The 23026-nt window shown below is 43.6% G+C and overlaps 1 protein-coding gene across 3 annotated transcripts in view; it reads left to right on the forward strand.

Moving 5' to 3' along the window:
* Nucleotides 1-23026, forward strand: part of KIFAP3 (kinesin associated protein 3) — an 811853-nt gene that overhangs the window by 52741 nt on the left and 736086 nt on the right. For all 3 annotated transcript variants that reach the window (XM_077276224.1, XM_077276225.1, XM_077276226.1), the window contains exon 2: nt 22683-22814. In XM_077276224.1, coding sequence (XP_077132339.1) covers nt 22683-22814 — 132 coding nt within the window. The remainder of the gene's footprint in view (nt 1-22682; nt 22815-23026) is intronic.

Genomic DNA, 23026 nt, shown 5'->3' on the forward strand with positions numbered 1-23026 from the left:
CACCATTTTGGAAACTAGATCCCCTAAGGAACTTATCTAGGTGTATGGTGAACACTTTGAACCCCCAAGTGCTTCACACAAGTTTTATAACGTAGAGCCGTAAAAATTAAAAATCATATTTCTTTCACAGAAATGATCTTTTCGCCCCCAATTTTTTATTTTCCCAAGGGTGGCAAGAGAAATTGGACCCCAAAAGTTGTTGTGAAATTTGTATGTCGATACCCCGTATGTGGGGGTGAACCACTGTTTGGGTGCACAGTAGAGCTCAGAAGGGAAGGAGAGCCATTTGACTTTTTCAACGAAGAATTGGCTGGAATTTAGATCGGACGCCATGTCGCGTTTGGAGAGCCCCTAATGTGCCTAAACAGTGGAAACCCCCCATAAGTGACACCATTTTGGAAACTAGACCCCCTAAGGAACTTATCTAGGTGTGTGGTGAACACTTTGAACCCCCCAGTGCTTCACACAAGTTTATAACGTAGAGTGTTGTGAATTAGACTTTTTGGCTCCCTCTTGTGGTTACTAGTGATATGACTCTGGGATTGTCTTTCCTCAGTTTGGCACCCACCTGGGTCGTTAGTCCAGGGGTGTTGCTATATAAACTCCCTGGATCCTTAGTCCAGTGCCTGGCATCGTTGTAATCAGATCCTTTCTGTTTGCTCCTGTCTGCTGCTCCTTGTTCGTGCAAAATTAAGCTAAGTCCTGCTTCTTTGTTTTTTGGTTATTTGCTTTGCTTTTATTTTTGTCCAGCTTGTACTAAATGTGATTCCTGACTTTGCTGGAAGCTCTAGGGGGCTGGTGTTCTCCCCCCGGGCCGTTAGACGGTTCGGGGGTTCTTGAATATCCAGCGTGGATATTTTGATAGGGTTTTTTGCTGACCATATAAGTCATCTTACTATATTCTGCTATTAGCTAGTGGGCCTCTCTTTGCTAAATACCTAGCTCATTCTTACGTTTGTCTTTTCCTCTTACCTCACCGTTATTATTTGTTGGGGGCTTGTATCCAACTTTTGGGGGCTTTCCTCTGGAGGCAAGAAAGGTCTTTCTTTTCCCTTCTAGGGTTAGTTAGTTCTCCGGCTGGCGCGAGACGTCTAGAACCAACGTAGGCACGTTCCCCGGCTGCTGCTATTTGTGGTGCTAGGATTAGATATATGGTCAGCTCAGTTACCACTGCCCTATGAGCTGTTTTTTTTTGTGTTTGCATACTTAGTAATTATTTCTGAGACCCTCTGCCATTGGGGTCATAACAGTATGCCAGGCCAACATTGAATGTTTAATGCATTGCAGAAGTGGGATAATAAGAAAGGAAATTCTGAGTTTTTTTTTTTTTTTCCTCTCTTCCTCCCCTTTACCTCTGAGTGGCTTGTGCTTGCTGCAGACATGAATGTCCAGACCTTGATTACAAGTGTAGACCAGCTTGCTGCTCGTGTGCAGGGCATACAAGATTTTGTTACCAGTAGTCCAATGTCTGAACCTAAAATACCTATTCCTGAACTGTTTTCTGGAGACCGATTTAAGTTTAGGAATTTCAGGAATAATTGTAAATTGTTTCTATCTCTGAGACCCCGTTCATCTGGAGATTCAGCTCAGCAAGTTAAAATTGTTATCTCTTTTTTACGGGGCGACCCTCAGGATTGGGCTTTCTCGCTAGCGCCAGGAGATCCGGCATTGGCAAATATTGATGCGTTTTTTCTGGCGCTTGGATTGCTTTACGAGGAACCCAATCTTGAAGTTCAGGCAGAAAAAGCCTTGCTGGCTATTTCTCAGGGCCAGGATGAAGCTGAAGTGTATTGCCAAAAATTTCGGAAATGGTCCGTGCTTACTCAGTGGAATGAGTGTGCTCTGGCCGCAAATTTCAGAAATGGCCTTTCTGAAGCCATTAAGACTGTGATGGTGGGTTTCCCCATTCCTACAAGTCTGAATGATTCCATGGCGCTGGCTATTCAAATTGACCGGCGTTTGCGGGAGCGCAAAACCGCTAATCCTCTGGTGGTGTTGTCTGAACAGACACCTGATTTAATGCAATGTGATAGAATTCAGACTAGAAATGAGCGGAAAAATCATAGACGTCAGAATGAGTTGTGTTTTTACTGTGGTGATTCTACACATGTTATATCAGCATGCTCTAAACGCCTAACAAGGGTTGTTAGTCCTGTCGCCATTGGTAATTTGCAACCTAAATTTATTTTGTCTGTGACTTTAATTTGCTCATTGTCTTCTTACCCTGTTATGGCGTTTGTGGATTCAGGTGCTGCCCTGAGTCTTATGGATCTGTCATTTGCCAAGCGCTGTGGTTTTGTTCTTGAACCGTTGGTAAATCCTATTCCTCTTAGAGGTATTGATGCTACGCCATTGGCGGAAAATAAACCGCAGTTTTGGACGCAGGTAACCATGTGCATGACTCCTGAACATCGGGAGGTGATTCGTTTTCTTGTTCTGCATAAAATGCATGATTTGGTCGTTTTGGGTCTGCCATGGTTACAGACCCACAATCCAGTCTTGGATTGGAAGGCAATGTCTGTGTCAAGTTGGGGCTGTCAGGGAATTCATGCTGATTCCCCGCCGGTGTCTATTGCTTCCTCTACTCCTTCGGAAGTTCCTGAGTATTTGTCTGATTATCAGGATGTATTCAGCGAGTCCAGGTCCAGTGCTCTGCCTCCTCATAGGGACTGTGACTGTGCCATAGATTTGATTCCAGGTAGTAAATTTCCTAAGGGAAGACTATTTAATCTGTCTGTACCTGAGCATGCCGCAATGCGTTCGTATATCAAGGAGTCTCTGGAGAAGGGGCATATCCGTCCATCCTCTTCCCCTCTTGGTGCGGGATTCTTTTTTGTGGCCAAGAAGGACGGATTTTTGAGACCTTGTATTGACTATCGGCTTCTGAATAAAATCACTGTTAAATTTCAGTATCCTTTGCCTCTGTTGTCGGACTTGTTTGCCCGGATTAAAGGTGCCAAGTGGTTCACCAAGATAGATCTTCGTGGTGCGTACAACCTTGTGCGCATTAAGCAAGGAGATGAATGGAAGACAGCATTTAATACGCCCGAAGGTCATTTTGAGTACTTGGTGATGCCTTTTGGGCTCTCTAATGCTCCCTCAGTGTTTCAGTCCTTTATGCATGATATTTTCCGGAAGTATCTGGATAAATTTATGATTGTTTATCTGGATGATATTCTGGTTTTCTCTGAAGATTGGGACTCACATGTGGAGCAGGTCAGGATGGTAGCAAAAAGAGGGGAGAAGCCAGCACTGCTGAAGGTCAAAACGCAATATCTAAAGTGCACATGCACATAATAAATTCTGACTGTATTTCAAATATGAGATATTTAGCAAATAATTGATCAATTCAGGTCAGGATGGTGTTTCAGGTTTTGCGTGAGAATGCTTTGTTTGTTAAGGGCTCAAAGTGTCTCTTTGGAGTACAGAAGGTTCCCTTTTTGGGGTTTATTTTTTCCCCTTCTGCTGTGGAGATGGACCCAGTCAAGGTCCGAGCTATTCATGATTGGACTCAACCCACGTCAGTTAAGAGTCTTCAGAAGTTCTTGGGTTTTGCTAACTTCTACCGTCGTTTTATCGCTAATTTTTCTAGCGTTGTTAAACCTTTGACAGATATGACCAATAAAGGTTCTGATGTTGCTAACTGGGCTCCTGCAGCCGTGGAGGCGTTCCAAGAGTTGAAGCGCCGGTTTACTTCGGCGCCTTTTTTGTGCCAGCCTGATGTCTCACTTCCCTTTCAGGTCGAAGTGGATGCTTCTGAGATTGGGGCAGGGGCCGTTTTGTCGCAGAGAGGCCCTGGTTGCTCGGTAATGAGACCATGTGCTTTCTTCTCTAGGAAGTTTTCGCCTGCTGAGCGGAATTATGATGTTGGCAATCGGGAGCTTCTGGCCATGAAGTGGGCATTTGAGGAGTGGCGTCATTGGCTCGAGGGTGCTAAGCATCGTGTGGTGGTCTTGACTGATCACAAAAATTTGATGTATCTCGAGTCTGCTAAACGCCTGAATCCTAGACAGGCCCGCTGGTCATTGTTTTTCTCCCGTTTTGACTTTGTGGTCTCGTATTTACCAGGTTCAAAGAATGTGAAGGTTGATGCTCTTTCAAGGAGCTTTGTGCCTGACTCTCCTGGAGTTGCAGAACCAGTTGGTATTCTTAAAGAGGGAGTTATCTTGTCTTCCATTTCTCCTGATTTGCGACGTGTGTTGCAGAGATTTCAGGCTGGTAGACCTGACTCTTGTCCACCTGACAGACTGTTTGTTCCTGATAAGTGGACCAGCAGAGTCATTTCCGAGGTTCATTCCTCGGTGTTGGCGGGGCATCCGGGAATTTTTGGCACCAGAGATCTGGTGGCTAGGTCCTTTTGGTGGCCTTCCTTGTCACGGGATGTGCGGTCATTTGTGCAGTCCTGTGGGACTTGTGCTCGAGCTAAGCCTTGCTGTTCTTGTGCCAGCGGGTTGCTCTTGCCCTTGCCTGTCCCGAAGAGGCCTTGGACACACATTTCCATGGATTTCATTTCGGATCTCCCGGTGTCTCAGGGCATGTCTGTCATCTGGGTGGTATGTGATCGCTTTTCTAAAATGGTCCATTTGGTGCCTTTGCCTAAGCTGCCTTCCTCTTCCGATCTGGTTCCTGTGTTCTTTCAGAATGTGGTTCATTTACATGGCATTCCTGAGAATATTGTGTTTGACAGAGGATCCCAGTTTGTTTCCAGGTTCTGGCGATCCTTTTGTGCTAGGATGGGCATTGATTTGTCGTTTTCGTCTGCCTTTCATCCTCAGACTAATGGACAAACGGAGCGAACTAATCAGACTCTGGAGGCTTATTTGAGGTGTTTTGTTTCGACAGATCAGGATGATTGGGTGACCTTCTTGCCGTTGGCTGAGTTTGCCCTTAATAATCGGGCTAGTTCCGCTACTTTGGTTTCACCATTTTTCTGCAACTCTGGTTTCCATCCTCGTTTTTCCTCGGGACATGTGGAGCCTTCTGACTGTCCTGGGGTAGATTCCGTGGTGGATAGTTTGCAGCAGATCTGGAATCATGTGGTGGACAACTTAAAGTTGTCACAGGAGAAGGCTCAGCGTTTTGCCAACCGCCGCCGCGGTGTGGGTCCCCGACTTCGTGTTGGGGATTTGGTATGGCTGTCTTCTCGATTTGTTCCTATGAAGGTCTCCTCTCCTAAATTTAAGCCTCGTTTCATCGGTCCTTACAAGATATTGGAAATCCTTAATCCTGTGTCCTTTCGCTTGGATCTTCCGGTGTCGTTTGCCATTCACAACGTGTTCCATAGGTCTTTGTTGCGGCGGTACGTTGTACCTGTGGTTCCTTCTGTTGAGCCTCCTGCTCCGGTGTTGGTTGAGGGCGAGTTGGAGTACGTGGTGGAGAAGATCTTGGATTCTCGTCTCTCCAGACGGAGGCTTCAGTATCTGGTCAAGTGGAAGGGCTATGGTCAGGAGGATAATTCCTGGGTGGTTGCTTCTGATGTGCATGCGGCCGATTTAGTTCGTGCCTTTTACGCTGCTCATCCTGATCGCCCTGGTGTTCTTGGTGAGGGTTCGGTGACCCCTCCTTAAGGGGGGGGGGGTACTGTTGTGAATTAGACTTTTTGGCTTCCTCTTGTGGTTACTAGTGATATGACTCTGGGATTGTCTTTCCTCAGTTTGGCACCCACCTGGGTCGTTAGTCCAGGGGTGTTGCTATATAAACTCCCTGGATCCTTAGTCCAGTGCCTGGCATCGTTGTAATCAGAATCCTTTCTGTTTGCTCCTGTCTGCTGCTCCTTGTTCGTGCTAAATTAAGCTAAGTCCTGCTTCTTTGTTGTTTGGTTATTTGCTTTGCTTTTATTTTTGTCCAGCTTGTACTAAATGTGATTCCTGACTTTGCTGGAAGCTCTAGGGGGCTGGTGTTCTCCCCCGGGCCGTTAGACGGTTCGGGGGTTCTTGAATATCCAGCGTGGATATTTTGATAGGGTTTTTTGCTGACCATATAAGTCATCTTACTATATTCTGCTATTAGCTAGTGGGCCTCTCTTTGCTAAATACCTTTTCCTCTTACCTCACCGTTATTATTTGTTGGGGGCTTGTATCCACTTTTGGGGTCTTTCCTCTGGAGGCAAGAAAGGTCTTTCTTTTCCCTTCTAGGGTTAGTTAGTTCTCCGGCTGGCGCGAGACGTCTAGAACCAACGTAGGCACGTTCCCCGGCTGCTGCTATTTGTGGTGCTAGGATTAGATCTATGGTCAGCTCAGTTACCACTGCCCTATGAGCTGTTTTTTTTGTGTTTGCAGACTTAGTAATTATTTCTGAGACCGTCTGCCATTGGGGTCATAACAGTAGAGCCGTAAAAATTAAAAATCATATTTTTTTCACAAAAATGATCTTTTCACCCTCAATTTTTTTATTTTCCCAAGAGTAGCAAGAGAAATTAGACCTCAAAAGTTGTTGTGCAATTTGTCCTGAGTATTTCGATACCCCATATGTGGGGGTAAACCTCTGTTTGGGCGCACTGTGGAGCTCGGGAGGGAAGGAATGCCGTTTGACTTTAATCTCTTAATTGTGAGAGCGGACGCAATTTCGGGTTTGTAGATGTGCCTAACAGCAGAAACCCCCCCCACAACTGACCCATTTTGGAAACTACACACCTCAAAGATTTTAATCAGGGGTATATTGAGCAATTTGAACCCTCATGTACGACACAGAATTTGATAACATTAGGTCGTCATATTGAAAAAATTCATTTTTTTCACAAAAATCTTGTTTTAGACCTGAATTTCTCACTTTTTTCAGAAATAACACCAAAAAGTGGCCCCCACTTTATTATCAGCGCAGCGATATTCCATATATAGTCAAAACGTTCTGTTTGGACAAATGGCAGGGCTCAGACAGAAAGGGGTACAATGTGACAAATTTGGCTTTATTTGAAATAGATTGTTATACTGGCAGAGCCCCATAAATGTATTTTTTTAATAAATTGTACCCTCTAATCTGTTTATCTAGGGAGGTAATGAGTAGTTTGATGCCACCATTTTTTATGCAGTTGATGCAACACAAGCTTGAAAATTTACAATTTGCATTTTTTTCACTGTCTTTTTTATGATTCTTTTTTGTACGTTCTGAGGAGCAAACCTCAAATTTTATTTCACTAGTTTTTAAGTGTTCAGAAATATATCAAATATGGCACCAATGTGAGTACTGGAGACACGGCTGTGTCTATAATAGATGACTCACCATTTGGTCTTTAGAGTGAAATTGATGATCCAGGACCCATTCAAAGCTTCTGGAGACATTGAGCAAACAAGAAAATCCTTCCAGGAATTATTACTCACAGAGGGAGGCATGCTCCTAAAAACACATTGGCTGATTTGTAAAATTAGTCTTGCTAACAAAACAGTTGTTCAGCATTTGCGTATATTTTAGCATGTTTGCATGTGGCAAAGCTGAGTTTGTTCCAAAGATGAAAGAACACCATCAGGGCTAGAATGGCAGACTCTTTCAGACACTGGACGTACAACGTCCGTTTAGCTCCATCAATCCCTATATGAGAGACGAATGTGCCAGTAGACGTGGTACACCATAGCAAGCTCCCACCCGTGAAGGTCAGAACCGCTATGTGCACAAAACAACCAGTTCTCTATAGAAAGTATTGTCTGGTACCAGAGGTTCGGCAAGAACCACAAAGTAAAGCCCATAGTGTATAAGTACGGAATTTCCTAATCACTAAATCCTCCAATAAAATGATCATGCCTGTATCATCAACATAAATATAAGTAACTAGATGGTGGCCTGATTCTAACGCATCGGGTATTCTAGAATATGTATGCGTAGTGTATAGCACAGCCCACGTAGTATATTGCACAGCCACGCAGTACATTGCGCAGCCCGCGCAGTACATTGCGCAGCCCGCGCAGTACATTGCGCAGCCCGCGCAGTACATTGCGCAGCCCGCGCAGTACATTGCGCAGCCCACGTTGTATATTGCGCAGCCCACGTTGTATATTGCGCAGCCCATGTAGTACATTGGGCAGCCCACGTAGTACATTGCGCAGCCCACGCAGTATATTGCGCAGCCCACACAGTATATTGCGCAGCCCACGTAGTATGTTGCGCAGTCAACGTATATTGCGCAGCCCACGTGGTATATTGCGCAGTCGACGTTGTATATTGCGCAGTCGACGTATATTGCGCAGTCGACGTAGTATATTGCACAGCCCACGTAGTATATTGCCCAGCCACGTACTATATTGCGCTGCCCACGTGGTATATTGCACAGCCCATGTAGTATATTGCACAGCCCACGTAGTATATTGCCCAGCCACATAGTATATTGCACAACCCACATAGTATATTGCCCAGCCCACGTAGTATATAGCAATGTGGGCATGATATCCCTGTTAAAAAAAAAAGAAATAAAGTAAAAATTAGTTATATACTCACCTTCCGGAGCCCCCGGATCCAAGCGAAGCGGTTACCGATGCTGCTCGTGCGCTTCGGTCTCAAGAGTGCATTGCGGTCTCGCGAGATGACGTAGCGGTCTCGCGAGACCGCTACATCATCATCTTGCGAGATCGCAGCATGGACCAGTTACCAGAGCGTCGCGAGCGGGAAAGGCCTGTTGTCGATCCGGGGGCCGACGAACGGTGAGTATATAACGATTTTTTATTTTTTTAACATTAGATCGTTTTACTACTACTGTTTCGCCTGACCAATCAGCGACTTGGATTCCATGACAGACAGAGGCCGCGACCAATGAATATCCGTGACAGACAGACAGACAGAAAGACAGACAGACAGACGGAAGTGACCCTTAGACAATTATATAGTAGATATGAATGGAAGCCAAAGTTTTGTGTAGCAAGACAGATAAATGGTCACAAGTGTTTGTGAGTAATCAAGTCCTAGAATTCATTTTCAGATGATCTGACTTTTCAAGATCATTTGTGGGGTCCACACTCTAGAGCGTACAGACGTGGGTACGTGGACGAGAATTTGTTGGGATAGTAGTTTGGTATGGGATTGATCAAGTCCTAGAATTTTCAGATGATCTGACTTTGCATGAACTTTTGTGGGGTCTACACTCTAGAGCGTACAGACTTGGGTACGTGGATGATAATTTGTTGGGATAGTAGTTTGGTATGAGATTGATCAAGTCCTGGAATTTTCAGATGAACTGACTTTGCATGAACTTTTGTGGGGTCTACACTCTAGAGCGTACAGACTTGGGTACATGGATGAGAATTTGTAGGGATAGTAGTTTGGTATGGGATTAATCAAGTTCTGGAATTAATTGTGAAATGGGGTAAAATGGGATCTACTAATTAAAATATTCTTTATCCATTTTTCCAAATTGTTATACTGGGGCCACTAAGCAGAAATTAAAAATTATTGAGAAAAACAAATCGATGTGAATACTTTTCTGCCCAATGATGACAGAAGTATTCTAGGAGTGATACCTTTATTGGCTAACCAGAAAATATGTTTGCAAACTTTCAGAGCACAGTATTCACATCGATTTTTCTGGCTAAGGGTACTGTCACACTCTGCAACTTTCCAACGATCACGACCAGCGATACGACCTGGCCGTGATCGTTGGAAAGTCGTGTGGTCGCTGGAGAGCTGTCACACAGACCGCTCTCCAGCGACCAACGATGCCGAAGGCCCCGGGTAACCAGGGTAAACATCGGGTTACTAAGCGCAGGGCCGCGCTTAGTAACCTGATGTTTACCCTGGTTACCATCGTAAAAGTAAAAAAAAACAAACAGTACATACTCACATTTCGGTGTCCGTCAGGTCCCTTGCCGTCTGCTTCCCGCTCTGACTGAGTGCCGCCGTAAAGTGAAAGCAGATCACAGCGGTGACGTCACTGCTGTGCTCTGCTCTTACTTTCCGGCTGGCAGTCAGTCAGAGCGGGAAGCAGACTGCAAGGGACCTGACGGACACCGAAATGTGAGTATGTACGTTTTTTTTTTTTTTACTTTTACGATGGTAACCAGGGTAAACATCGGGTTACTAAGCGCGGCCCTGCGCTTAGTAACCCGATGTTTACCCTGGTTACAAGCGAACGCATCGTTGGATCGGTGTCACACACACCGATCCAACGATGACAGCGGGAGATCCAGCGACGAAAGAAAGTTCCAAACGATCTGCTACGACGTACGATTCTCAGCAGGGTCCCTGATTGCTGCTGCGTGTCAGACACAGCGATATCGTATGGATATCGCTGGAACGTCACGGATCGTACCGTCGTAGTGACAAAAGTGCCACTGTGAGACAGTACCCTAACACGGTACCACAATACTATTTGTTATTGTACATCATGAGAAAAACAAACAAACTAATAATTGTAGGTGGTGTGGTAGGTCTCAAAACAGGGGGAGATACAAAGGCCTGGTTGGGATGGGCATGTGGGGCAATAGAATCGGGAATTATTCCTTCTGCCATGCTTTCTGCAAACTCGGCATCTTTTTTGAGGCTACCTTTGGGTGGGAGTGACAGGTACAGGGTGAAGAAAATGGTGTTCTGCAAGTCTCCGGGAATCCTCAGTCGAAGGCTTCCCCTGGTGCCATTGACTCAAATATGAGGCTCTCTACAATTTTTTCCTGAAAGTGCAGAAACGTAAGTGGTCCTCGAGACTTTTTATACAGGACAAAGCTGCTATATGTGGCAGTTTGAATAAGGTAGATTGCCACCTTTTTGTACCAGGCCCTGGTCTTCCTTTTGACCAGGTATGGTTGCAGAACCTGGTCTGACAAGTCTACACCACCCATATATTTGTTAGTCTGTGACGCAGACTGTTTTTTCCATGTCCCTGGTGGCACCCCTCTCTCTGACCGTCACAGTGGTGTCCGCATGCAGTGTGGTAAGCATGTAGACGTCCTTCCTGTCTTTCCACTTCACTGCAAGAAGTTGGTCACTTGCGAGTGAGAATGACGCCCCCCTCTCCAAACGTCTGGACACCAACTGTGACGGAAACCCCACTCTATTTTTCCTGACTGTCCCACAGGCCCCTGTATTTGCAGCATGGAGGGATTTATATAGGGGATGCTCGTGTAGTAGTTGTCAGTATACACATGGTACCCTTGATGGAGAAAGGGCGTCATTAGCTCCCAGGCAATTTTGCCTGGGATACCAATTTTCTGGGGGCAGTTTGCGGGGTTTATTTGGCGGTCCCTACCTTCATAAATTAGGAAGGTGCAAGTTTTGTATAATTTTATGCCGTATTTGGCTCGCTTGGAGGAAATAAATTGGCGGAATGATAGACGGCCCTTGTAGCTCATCAAGGACTCGTCGACTGCCACATATTTCTCTGGGGTATAGGAATTTAGAAATTAAGTGTTTAGGAGGGACATCAGGGGTCTCAATTTATTTAGCCAATCGTAGTTGGGGTCAGTTCTTGGGTGGGCTTGGGAATTGTCACTGAAGTGGAGGAATCTCATCAGGGCTTCGTAACGGACTCGGGACATGACGGCTGCAAATACAGGGGTGCTGTGAACAGCTTTTGTTGCTCAGTAAGAGCGGAGTGTGTTTTTTTTTTTTTTTTTTTTTTTTTTTTTTTACTAAACCCATATTCAGGGTGAGGCCTAAGAATTTTTTTTTATTTCGGGGACATTTGTGGGGATCCAGGAATGGGAATGAAAGGCAGTGGGTTTTTGGGAAATATATTGTCGGGCATATAGGTTTGTTTGGTGGACGATTAATTGCAGGACTTCAGGGCTAATGAAAAGTTAGAAAAAAATCAATGGGGGTAAAATTGGCGACCTCTCTTATTCCAGGGATTGCAGAAAAAGGGGGAATTTTGAGGGGAAAATGAGGTGTCATTACCACAGCTGTGGGGGGACTGCGGTACTTGGTCCTGCCTCTGAAGCTTCAGCAGTGACGACTGACTCCGCTACCATCGGGCTGGGGGATCCCGTAGAGGAAGAGTTGTCGTCACTGTATGAAAGCTGCTCAGCTTCAGAGGCAGATTCTGTTTCGCTGCCGGAGCAAAGCAGGCTGTAAGCTTGCTCCGCGCTGAAAGTTCTGCGGGACATTTTATTTATTTCCTCTGTGGAGTGGGGCCTACTTCATTTTTGACAACCAGCCTTGCTAAATCTCACAGCTGGGGGCTGGTATTCTCAGGCTGGTAAGGGGCCATTGATATAGGCCCCCTCAGCCTAAATATAGCAGCCCGCAGCTGCCCAGAAAAGGCACATGTATTAGATGCGACAATTCTGGTTCTTTGCCCGGCTCTTCCCACTTGCCCTGTAGCGGTTGCAAGTGGGGTTCATATTTGTGTGGTTGATGTCACCTTATATTTTCCGGTGACATCAAGCCCACGGCTTAGTAATGGAGACACATCTATAAGACACCTATCCATTACAAATCTTATATGATATATAAAAACACAGCCAGAATAAAGTATTTTAATAGAAATAATATAAAACACAGTTTTCCATTTTTATTTAAAAAAATGACAAACACTCCCCTAACGCCTAATTCCACTGAATCCCTCGTCTCCTGTAATAAAACTAAAATAAAAAAACAACAATATCCTTTACCTGTCCGTCGTTCTGTCCCACACCGTAATCCATGTCTGGGGGAGAAATAATTTTCAATCTGGATGGTGCCAAGATGCTACCGTCCAGGCTGAGAACGACTGGTAACTGAGCTGCTGCGAGCGGAGCATTGTTGACTAGTGGTGACATTGTGGTTACTGACAGGCAGTGAGGCTGTGTTCCCAGCCGAGCTGAACTGTGGTGACCTCAGCACCAGGGGAAATGTCAGTGATGAGGTCACCACAGTTAAAGCTCAGTGTCTTCACAGCAAATTCTCATGGTGATCAGCTAAGATAATACACTTAGATGATTTCAAATTGAGGGAGGAGCTGGAAAATCATGGGTGCTGTCCATTAGATCAAAAACATCCCTAAAAAATGTGATGCAGCTATATATATTGTTCAAATGCCATCCTCATGTGTCAAGGTCTCTGTGATGTATGTATTCAATATTAGCTACCTTTTGTAGGGTAATTTTCCCAATGAACAGAAGGTGCAGCAGTGCTTTTGCTGCTACAATATTGAGATTAATTTGTAGAGCCCATGTATCAGAGTTCCTGCTTGATGTATGGGACACTTGACAAGGTGCAACAGTGCTTTTGCATCACATGCGCATATAAACACATAGCACTGCTACATATGCACATATAGACCCACACAGCTCTGCTACATATGCATATATGGACACACACAGCTCTGCTACATATGCACATATAGACACAGTTCTGCTACATATGGGCATATAGACACACACAGCCATCCTACATATGGGCATATAGACACACACTGCTCTCCTACATATGCACATATAGACACACAGCTCTGCAACATATTTGCATATAGACACAGCTCTGCTACATATGCGCATATACACTGTGTTCCAAATTATTATGCAAATTGGATTTAAGTGTGATAAAGATTTAATTGTTTTGTTTTTCAAATAAACTCGTGGATGGTATTGTGTCTCAGGGCTCAATGGATCCCTGAAATGAATCTTAAACACATGTGATAATTAGTTTTCCAGGTGATTCTAATTAAAGGAAAACTACTTAAAAATGATGTTCCACATTATAAAGCAGGTCACAGTTTTCAAGTAACATGGGAAAGAAAAAGGATCTCACTGCTGCTGAAAAGCATCAAATAGTGCAATGCCTTGGTGAAGGGATGAAAACATTAGAAATTTCCCAAAAACTTAAGCGTGATCATCATACTGTTAAGAGATTTGTGAGTGAATCTGAGCACAGATGTGTTTGTGCTGATAAAGGCATAATGAGGAAGATTTCTGCCAGGCAAGTTCATCGGATTAAGAGAGCAGCTGCTAAAAGCCATTACAAAGCAGCAAGCAGATATTTGAAGCTGCTGGTGCCTCTGGAGTCCCTCAAACCTCAAGGTGTAGGCTCCTTCAAAGGCTTGCTGTGGTGCATAAACCTACTATTCGGCTACCCTTAAACAGTGTTCACTAGCAGAAATGGTTGCATTGGGCCCACACATACATGAAGACTAATTTCCAAACAGTATTTTTTACTGATACGTGTTGAGCAACCCTGGATGTCCAAATGGATGGAGTAGTGGATGGTTGGTGGATGGCCCCCATGTCCCAACAAGGCTGCAACAACAGCAAGGAGGTGGAGGAGTCATGTTTTTGGCTGGAATCATGGAGAAACACCTGGAAGGGCCCTTTAAGGTTCCTGAAGGTGTGAAAATGACCTCTGCAAAGTATATAGAGTTTCTGAATGACAACTTTCTTCCATGGTATAAAAAGCAGAAACGTGCCTTCAGGAGCAAAATCATCTTCATGCTGACAATGCCCCATCTCATGCTGCAAAGAATACCTCTGAGTCATTGGCTGCTATGGGCATAAAAGGAGATAAACTCATGGTGTGGCCAGCATCTTCCCCTGACCTCAACCCTATAGAGAACCTTTGGAGTATCATCAAGCAAAAGATCTATGAGGGTGGGAGGCAGTTCACATCAAAGCAGCAGCTCTGGGAGGCTATTCTGACTTCATGCAAAGAAATACAAGCAGAAATTCTCCAAAAACTTACAAGTTCAATGGATGCAAGAATTGTGAAGGTGATATCAAAGAAAGGGTCCTATGTTAACATGTAACTTGGCCTGTTAGAATGTTTTGGAGTTAAATAGCTTATTTGTTCAGTGAATGTGACCTCCTAGTGCTGCAAATTCCACAAATGAGCATTTTCAGTTCTTTAAAACATATCAAATGTTTAGAAATTCTATTGTGCATAATTTGGAACAGTGCATTTTGAGTTTCTATTCATTTTGGAGATTATACTGTTATCATTGGGAGGTTTCTTCAATAAAATTCGATGTATAATTTAACGGGTGATGACTTTTATTAGACTGACTGTCATTTGCACCAACCATTTAGGAAAATCCGATAAAAATGTCATTCGCATAATAATTTGGAACATAGTGTAGATACACACAGCTCTCCTATATATGCGCATATGGATCTACACAGCTCTGCTACATAAACACATATACACATATGGACGCACTCAGCTCTGCTACATATGCACATTTACACGTTCAGTGTTTAGTCAGTTTTTTACATTGGTATTTGAAAGCCGAAATTAGGAGTGGAACAATCAGAGGAAAAGTATAAGGGTATGTTCCCACGGTCAGTAAACGCTGCGGATTGGAAGCTGCTTACATCCGCAGCTGCCAGATGTTACAGCATAGTGGATGGGATTTCAAGAAATCCCATGTCCACTATGTGTTAAGAGAAGCCCGTGGCAACCCTGCGTAAATGGACATGCGGCGCGTCTTTCCAGACCGCAGACCTTACATTGCAGAGACTCTCCATCTCCGCAGCGTAAATTGCCTATTCACTATTATTAGATGCGGTAAAACCACATTATCTTCTTAGTCACATGCGTATTAAGTGCGTGAAAGCAGCTTACTATGCGTGTGTACTAATTTATATAATAGCTTACCTTGTTTCAGCCGGAAGGTCGCGTACACTGCAGTTCTCGCGATCAATCGGCTGACTGCGAGAACTGCCTTGCACGTGACTTCTGGGGACCGCGTTATCTCCTCCATTCATCAGCTTCCATAATGCAACCGTTCAGCCAAAGGCATCCAGATGTAGCAGAGCTGGACACATCATGGGACAGTATGTATATCTCGGGGACAGGTAAGGCCGGCCTCACACTCAGCATATTTAAATACGGTCCATTTTTTACGGCCGTAATACGCAGAAAAGTCCCCAAAATAGTGATCCGTATGTCATCCGTAGGCAGGGTGTGTCAGCGTATTTTGCGCATGGCATCCTCCGTATGTAATCCGTATGGCATCCGTACTGCGATATTTTCTCGCAGGCTTGCAAAACCGACATCTAATGGATTTATGTGCTCAAATGTTCGTTAAAACATATACAGTGCCTACAAGTAGTATTCAACCCCCTGCAGATTTAGCAGGTTTAATAAGATGCAAATAAGTTAGAGCCTTCAAACTTCAAACAAGAGCAGGATTTATTAACAGATGCATAAATCTTACAAACCAAAAAGTTTTGTTGCTCAGTTAAATTTTTATAAATTTTAAACATAAAAGTGTGGGTCAATTATTATTCAACCCCTAGGTTTAATATTTTGTGGAATAACCTTTGTTTGCAATTACAGCTAATAATCGTCTTTTCTAAGACCTGATCAGGCCGGCACAGGTCTCTGGAGTTATCTTGGCCCAAGTATTTTAATGAAATAAACACAGGTTGTTTTAATATTTTATTGCTCTCTCAATCCATCTGAAGACCCTCGCTCTGAAAAATAATATACCAACAATATACATACCTTCAGATGATCTGTCACGTCCCGCGAAGTAAATCCATCTGAAGGGGTTAAATCATTTTACAGCCAGGAGCTGTGCTAATGCACTCGCTCGTGCCTGTAATATAATATAACATAATATTGAAAATTACAAATGTCCAAATGGATTTCTTTGGTGACACGTCAGATATCTAGGCGGTATTCCAGTCCTGTCCAGACATTTGGCAGCATATCCTCAGATATAAACTCCATGTTTTTGCTGGATATTTTACACAGTGTATTTGTTGCATAAAATACATTTTAGAGTTCTAGCATAAGCAGTGAGATTTCTGAAGCCTCGTGCACATGCTACTTTTTTTTGTGCTTACAGGTGCTTCTCACTGAATTAGAATATTATCAAAAAGTTAATTTATTTCAGTTCTTCAATACAAAAAGGAAACTCCTATATAGTGATTACAAACAGTGATCTATTTAAAGTGTTTATTTCTGTTAATGTTGATGATTGTGGCTTACAGCCAATGAAAACCCAAAAGTCATTATCTCAGTAAATAAGAATACTTTATAATATTGGCTTGAAAAATGATTTTAAAATCCGAAATGTTGGCCTACTGAAATGTATGTTCAGTAAATGCACTCAATACTTGGTTGGGGCTCCTTTTGCATCAATTACTGCATCAATGTGGCTTGGCATGGAGGTGATCAGCTTGTGGCACTACTGAGGTGTTATGGAAGCCCAGGTTGCTTTGACGACAAAGCTCCCCAAACCATCACTGATTGTGAAAACTTTACACTAGACCTCAAGCAGCTTGGATTCTGTGCCTCTCCACTCTTCCTCCAGACTCATTGAAGTTTAACGTGGAATCTCGGGACCACGGTCTGGGGGGCTCCGAAGGGGGCGTGACTGCGTGAGCCCCAGACACCCGTAGTATGTCCCCTCGAACATGGTCAGAATGGAATGCCTGGGGGGACACGGGTGCTACCTCCAGTTAGACACCGGACTCGTAGCTGTCCCAGCGGGACAAGTGGACAAGCAGGGTTAGCAGAAGACGTGGAGCTAACCAGGTAATACCGGGTGTACGGGTAAGAGCTGGTACCGGCGAGTCTGGCATTGTCCAGAGAGGAGGATGGCTGACTGACGGGGCGAGACGGGATTGCGTTGATAGAACAGATGTCGTCCAGGATAGCAGGTAGCTGATGATCTGTGGAGACAGAGTATAAGCGGAGTACTGGCAGAGAACTTCAGAAAGAGAAGTACGTGCTAGCAGGAACGGGAAGTAAGCAACCGTTGATACTTGTTGCTCCGGCACCCTCCCAATGGTGGAGGGGCTAGAAATAGTGATCACTAATAGTCATTGGTCAGAAGTACTTTTTGGAAAATGCGCACTGTCTCTCTCTTTAAGAGACCAGGAGTGAGCGCGTGCGACCTAAGCACTCTGCCCGGGAACCTGCTGGCTGCGTGCCAGGAAGCAGATGAGGAAGGAGGAGCAGAGGCTGTATCTACACAGCGTGGAGCCGGCACAGAGCGGGAGTCCCGACAGGTACCCCGCGAAGGTACAGGGGCTAGCCTGGGTGTAACAATTTGGGACCTTGATTTCCAAATGAAATGCAAAATTTTCTTTCATCTGAAAACAACACCTTGGATTATTGAGCAACAGTCCAGTTCTTTTTCTCCTTGGCCCAGGTAAGATGCTTCTGGCGTCATGAGGGGCTTGACACAAGGAATGTGACACTTGTAGCCCATGTCCTGGATACACCTTTGTGTGGTGGTTCTTGAAGTAATGACTCCAGCAGCAGTCCACTTCTTGTGAATCCCCCCCAAAATTTTTGAATTGCCTTTTCATAACAATCCTTTAAAGGCTGCGGTTATTCTGGTTGCTTGTGCACCTTTTTCTACCATACTTTTTCCTTCCACTCAACTTTCCATTAATATGCTTGGGTAGAGCACTCTGTGAACAGCCAGCATCTTTAGCAATGACCTTTTGTGGCTTACCCACCTTGTGGAGTGTGTCAGTCACTTCCTTCTGGACATCTGTCAAGACAGCAGTCTTCCCCATGATTGTAGAACCTTCTGAAACAGACTAAGGCACTTTTGTAAACACCTAAGAAGCCTTTGCAGGTGTTTTTGGTTGATTATTCTAATTTACTGAGATAATGACTTGTGCGTGTTCATTGGCTGTAAGCCTTAATCATCAACATAAACAGAAATGGATCACTCTGTTTGCAATGACTCTACAAAATATGAGATTCACTTTTTGTATTGAAGAACTGAAATAAATTAACTTTTTGATGATATTCCAATTTAGTGAGAAGCATCTGTATATTGAGCCTACTGCATTGACATTACAGAATGTCATTGCTCTCAGTAATTTAAAGAACCTTTCACTCATTAAAATGAATGAATGAAAATCACACAGAGAAATGAAGCAAAAAAGCACATATTTTACATATTCTTCCTGCCACAACATTGTTTTTTTTTTTTGTGCAGATAAAAAGCTGCAAAAAAATGTAATGTGTGGTATAGGGAAGCGGTGTTTACACAGTGTGACAGATAGGCAGGGACCACAGAAAGTTCAACATAAAATATCTTTGTCCCAGAAACTCATATAAACAGGAAACCGATGTCCTCCGGTTCACAGCCGGGTCCTCAGAAACAGTCTGCGTTCCAACCAACTGCTGTGGGCAGTTGCACTGCCGAATCTCTTCGGTGCGTCAGCCGCTTTGAAGTCCATGGTTCTTTGTTAGCTTCACACAGGCCTGAGTTGCATAGAGCCTCATGCTCTGCAGTTTGCAAAACCAAGCTGACACACCCAAGAGAAATCTGAGAGATTAAATTGGAAGCATGGACAGAGTCCCTTCCAAAACCTGGAGAGGGAGGGATTCACCCCACTACCAAACCTACAAATCCCACCAAAAGTAAAAACCCCATGTCGATTTTCCTAAAATCTGACTCGGTCAACTACTTTGACCAAATCCACACTTCCGTTTATCTTGACTTGCAATTCACAGGCTTTTTGCTGTAACCACAATGTGCTCCAGCGGGTTTAAGTCCTTAACGACCGCCAATACGACTTTTAATGGCAGCAATTAAGGGTACTTATTCCTCAGCGCCGATTTTTAATGGCGTTGAGAAATAAGGTTATAGGGCCCCCCCCAGCGTCAGAATATCTCTGGGGTCTCGGCTACCGGCGGCAGCTGAGACCCTGGAGAACATGATTCTGGTTGGTTTTTGCAGACCGCAGTGTTGCGATCACTGTTATTTACTGAATAACGACGGCAGCAAATATAAAAAGTCAGATTTCCTATTTTTCTCTCTTCTATGATATAATCAAGAACATCAGAGTAGACCTCTGGGGTCCCTCCGGTTGTGGCCCTCTGCGTTTTCTTCCAGGAAGAAAATGGTGGGCGCTGTGCGCCGGCCAAGATCTGCCATCTGGCTCCTGGCAACAATTGGAGATTTTTCCAATTGGTTCATTTTGATCAATGTGAAAGACCCTATCACAGTGATCAAAATAGAACAAATAGTAAATCAAACCCCCCTTTATCACCCCCTTAGCTAAAAATATATATATATTTTTTTAATTTCCATTTTCAATTAGGGTTAGAATTGGGGCTAGGGTTGGGGTTAGGGTTGTGGTGTTGGGGTTAGGATTTTGTTGTTGGAGTTAGGGTTGTGGTGTTGGGTTTAAGGTTGTGGTGTTGGGGTTAGAATTAGGGGTGTGTTGGAGTTAGGGTTGGGATTTAGGGCTGTGTTAGGGTTGAAGTTGGAATTGGGGGGTTTCCACTGTTTAGGTACATCAGGGGGTCTCCAAACGCGACATGGCGCCCACCTTTGATTCCAGCCAATTATGCGTTCAAAAAGTCAAGCGCTGCTCCCTCCCTTCTGAGCCCTGCCATGGGCCTAAACAGTTGTTTTCCCCCACATGCGAGGTATCGGCATACTCAGGAGAAATTGCACAAGAAATGTTGTGGTCCATTTTCTCCTGATACCCTTGTAAAATTAAAGTTTGGTTCCAAAGTAATTTTTTTAAGTAATTTTTTTGTGAAAAAAGTAAAATGTTAATTTTTTCCTTCCACATTGCTTTAGTTCTCGTGAAGCACTTGAAGGGTTAATAAACTTCTTGAATGTAGTTTTGCGCACTTTGAGGGGTGCAGTTTTTAGAATGGTGTCACTTTTGGGTATTTTCTGTTATATTGACCCCCCCAAACTCACTTCAAATGTGAGGTGGTCCCTAAAAAAATGGTTTTGTAAATTTTGTTGGAAAAATGAGAAATCGCTGGTCAACTTTTAACCTTATAACGTCCTAACAAAAAAATATATTTTTCCAAAATTGTGCTGATATAAAGTAGACATGTGGGAAATGTTATTTATTAACTATTTAGTGTGATATGGCTCTGATTTAAGGGCACAAAAATGAAGTTTGAAAATTCCAAAACTTTCAACATTTTTGGCAAATTTCCATTTTTTTCATGAAAAAAGTCATATTGAAGAATTTTTACAAATAACATGAAGTACAATATGTCACGAAAAAACATTCTTAGAATCAGTGGGATTCATTGAAGCGTTCCAGAGCTATAACCTCATAAAGTGACAATGGTCAGAATTGTAAATATTGTCTCTGCCACTATGGGGTTAATATGTCTCTATATGCATCCTGAGGGACACATACCGACCCTCGTGTATGATCCCCCTCACTGCCTCACATAGGATATACCCTTTCAGTTATGTGTTATCTCAGCCCGTTCAGATTCTGTGGATGGGGGAGAGGGTAGATGTGCTGTGTCCTTCATGTAGCCCCACAGAAAGAAGCCGCTGCGTATTGGCTTTGGCAATCATGGAGGTCAGTGCAACATTGGTGAATGGACCTGAGAGATCGCATCACTGTGTCACTAGAGTCCATCTCCAAGGTTTTCCTGACATGCATCTGACCAAAACTGGACTGCCACCTAGTCAATGACGTGTCACCAATGGAAAGCACTTTGAGCATTTGTAGTGGGTAGATAAAACTTGAATGGATAGTGTCTCTTCTTGTGAATACATTTGTGTTATGAATACCAAGAATATGATTTTGCACCATGCTGTTTTTCCGCTGACTCTTTTATTATCTGAGTTCCCGCCCAGCCACATGCTGGTCTTGACAGGAGTACCGCCATGGCATGAATAGGGGCCTTCAGCAACTAATCAACACCCCATTATCATGTCACGGGGTAAGAGTGCCGTTACAGACGATTGATAGTAGTGTTTGTCAGCTGTATTTCATGGGTTAACAGCAGCAATTGGAGCTCGCTGTTAGAGGTATATGCTGGCTGTGTAACACTGCTGGCATCTGTCATTTGTTGAGCAAGCTCAGTCCCTGCTTCATATACCTACACCCACTCTGTCACAATAGTACATCATTGGGCGGGAAGGAGTAACATTTTGGCTTGGAGGCAGCTCTGGTCTATCTGACTCTCATATACTTGCAGTTGTGCTCAAAAGTTTACATACCCCAACAGAATTTTTGCTTTCTTGGCTTTTTTCAGAGAATATGAATGATAACACGAAAACTTTTTCTCCACTCTTGGTTAGTGGTTGGGTGAAGCCATTTATTGTCAAACTACTGTGTTTTCTCTTTTTTAATCATAATGACCACCAAAACATCCAAATGACCCTGATCAAAAGTTCACACACCCTGGTGATTTTGGCCTGATAACATGCACAGAAGCTGGCACAAATTGGGTTTGAATGGCTACGAAAGCTAACATCCTCACCTGTGACCACTTTACTTGTAATCAGTGTGTGCATAAAAGCTGGGTGAGTTTCTGGGATCCAGACAGACTCTTGCATCTTTCATCCACTGACATTTGTAGATTGTGAGTCATGGGTAAAGCAAAAGAATTGTCAACGGATTTATGGGAAAAGATAGTTGAACTGTATAAAGCAGGAAAGGGATACAAAAAGATATCCAAGGAATTGATAATTCCAGTCAGCAGAGTTCAAACTGTGATTAACAAAGGGAAAAACAGGGGCTCTGTAAAAAACAAAACCACGCAAAACCACAGTCAGGTAGACCAACAAAAATGTTGTCCACAACTGCCAGGAAAATTGTTCGGGATACAATAAAAAACTCACAAATAACATCAGCTGAAATACTGGACACAAAAAGTGTTTTTTTTTTGTTTTTTTTTTACCCTTTTATGTTCACGAGCCCTAAAGTTCTGTTCACACCATTTTTTCCACTGTACATTAAGTGGAAGAGATTTGAGTTCACTTCAACTCAACTTTTATTATCAGACAGTGTATATAAACCACTGGACATTGTGTTTACAGGGACAAATGTTTTACTGGGGAAAATGTACTTTTTTTGGGATCCAAGTTAAACCTTCTTCTTGTATTTTAGGAAAGTAAAAGGCGGCAACATTGATGTCCACCCAACAGAAAAAGCTCTTGTTGTTCACTATGAAGTGGAGGCCACTATCCTAGGAGAAATGGGAGATCCAATGCTTGGGGAGAAAAAGGAGTGTCAGAAAATGTAAGTTCTAATATGAAATCTCTGGTTCATGCAGGTGCATTTATGAAGAAAGGTTATCACAATCTAAAACAAATCTGTCACCAGGTTTTTGCTATGTGAGCTGAGGGCAGCATCATACAGAGGCAGAGATTCTGATTCCAGTGATGTATCATATACTAAATTTCTTGCTGCAGTCTTTATAAAATCACTTTTTTATCTGCTGCAGATGTAGA

This window comes from Ranitomeya variabilis, chromosome 8 (assembly GCF_051348905.1).
Source record: "Ranitomeya variabilis isolate aRanVar5 chromosome 8, aRanVar5.hap1, whole genome shotgun sequence".
In the NCBI taxonomy this organism is placed as follows: Eukaryota; Metazoa; Chordata; class Amphibia; order Anura; family Dendrobatidae; genus Ranitomeya; species Ranitomeya variabilis.